We start from the raw sequence: 1274 nt of genomic DNA on the forward strand, positions 1-1274 counted from the left end.
AGCAACTCTGACCAGTTTTAAAAAAATTATAGCGCAATAACTAAGCAAAGCCAATGTGACGTCTTTTCCACTCATTTTAACCTATGACGGTCCAAGTGGATATGATACCAGCCATTCATAACGTATCGGCTGGTACAAGAAAGTATGAGAGCCTATTTCAAGCCCCGGTCATTTTAGAACATGCTTCCAGAGAGAGGTCTATACTCCTCCTGTATGCAATGTAGCCAAATGCGCAATTGTGCATGCAATGATTTACCCTTGTAAAAGAATTCCCATCTGAAGCTTCAATTGACACACTGGCAAGAGTCACCGGCATAAGAACAAAATAATATATATGAAAAATCACTTATTGTCATCTAATCTATGACCTCAGATGCAGTTGGCCTATCAGAATTGCGATGAAGATAAAACAATAGGTGTTTGCCAATATACAATAATTCCAGAGACCTCTGACTTACATATTTCGTGAGGCTTTAGTGTCTCGTGCAAACATCCTGTAGGATAGTAATTTTCCTTCCAATTGATGTAGAAGATGGTTAACACTGCTTACAAGAAACCTAGATGATTTATTTCCTGTTTCTTCATCTTCTTTGTCATCAACCTCAACTGCATATCCATTACTTGCCTCATCAATACTCTGATCACCACGACCATGTCGACAAACAGCACTATCCACAATATTCTTCTTATACAAACTTGTGTGGTTCCCCTCGGTTTCATTATTCAAGGGCAATATATATAAATAGCGTCTCCACTTTGCAGAGAAATTAGGATGAAACTCGCGAGATACCTAAAACAAAATAGGTTCCCTTTAGTGTGTTGTAGAAACAATTGACAGAAATTATAGTAGTCATGTTTTTATAGTGCGTACAAGTAAATGACTGTAGAATGCCTAAATTTTAAATATGAGCTGAGAAATAACTAAAGTAGGTGATACCTTAGAAACAGAAACTACCCTTATCTTGCCAGGTGCTGCACCATTGATGGATTCTTCAACGTCTTGATCTTTAATATCCTTTCTCCATGTAACTGTGCATACAAAACATGGATGACTTTCATATTATTCAATGTCCTCAACTCGAAAATATTATGGATAATGTGAACTGTTTAGAAGAATACATCACACGTATATCTAAGGGTCCTTCCCTGTTAATAACTTCATTTATCAGGGTTTTAAGGTCAGCTGGTTGTGATTAGTGTCCAAGGCACACCTAGGCTAGAGGCTTGGAAAAAACACCATGCATAGGGACGCCCGGGGGGGGGGGGGGGGTTTG

The 1274-nt window shown here is 38.5% G+C and overlaps 1 protein-coding gene across 1 annotated transcript; it reads right to left on the reverse strand.

Annotated features, from left to right (window-relative positions):
- Window positions 1-10: 10 nt before the first annotated feature.
- Window positions 11-1052, reverse strand: LOC111385695 (the record flags this gene model as incomplete). Its single annotated transcript, XM_023010116.1, has 2 exons — window positions 11-790; window positions 938-1052. Coding segments are annotated over 2 exons (451 nt in total), but the record flags the coding sequence as incomplete, so codon positions are not given.
- Between the last annotated feature and the right edge of the window lie 222 nt (window positions 1053-1274).

Source organism: Olea europaea, unplaced genomic scaffold, assembly GCF_002742605.1.
Source record: "Olea europaea var. sylvestris unplaced genomic scaffold, O_europaea_v1 scaffold32550, whole genome shotgun sequence".
Taxonomy (NCBI): domain Eukaryota; kingdom Viridiplantae; phylum Streptophyta; class Magnoliopsida; order Lamiales; family Oleaceae; genus Olea; species Olea europaea.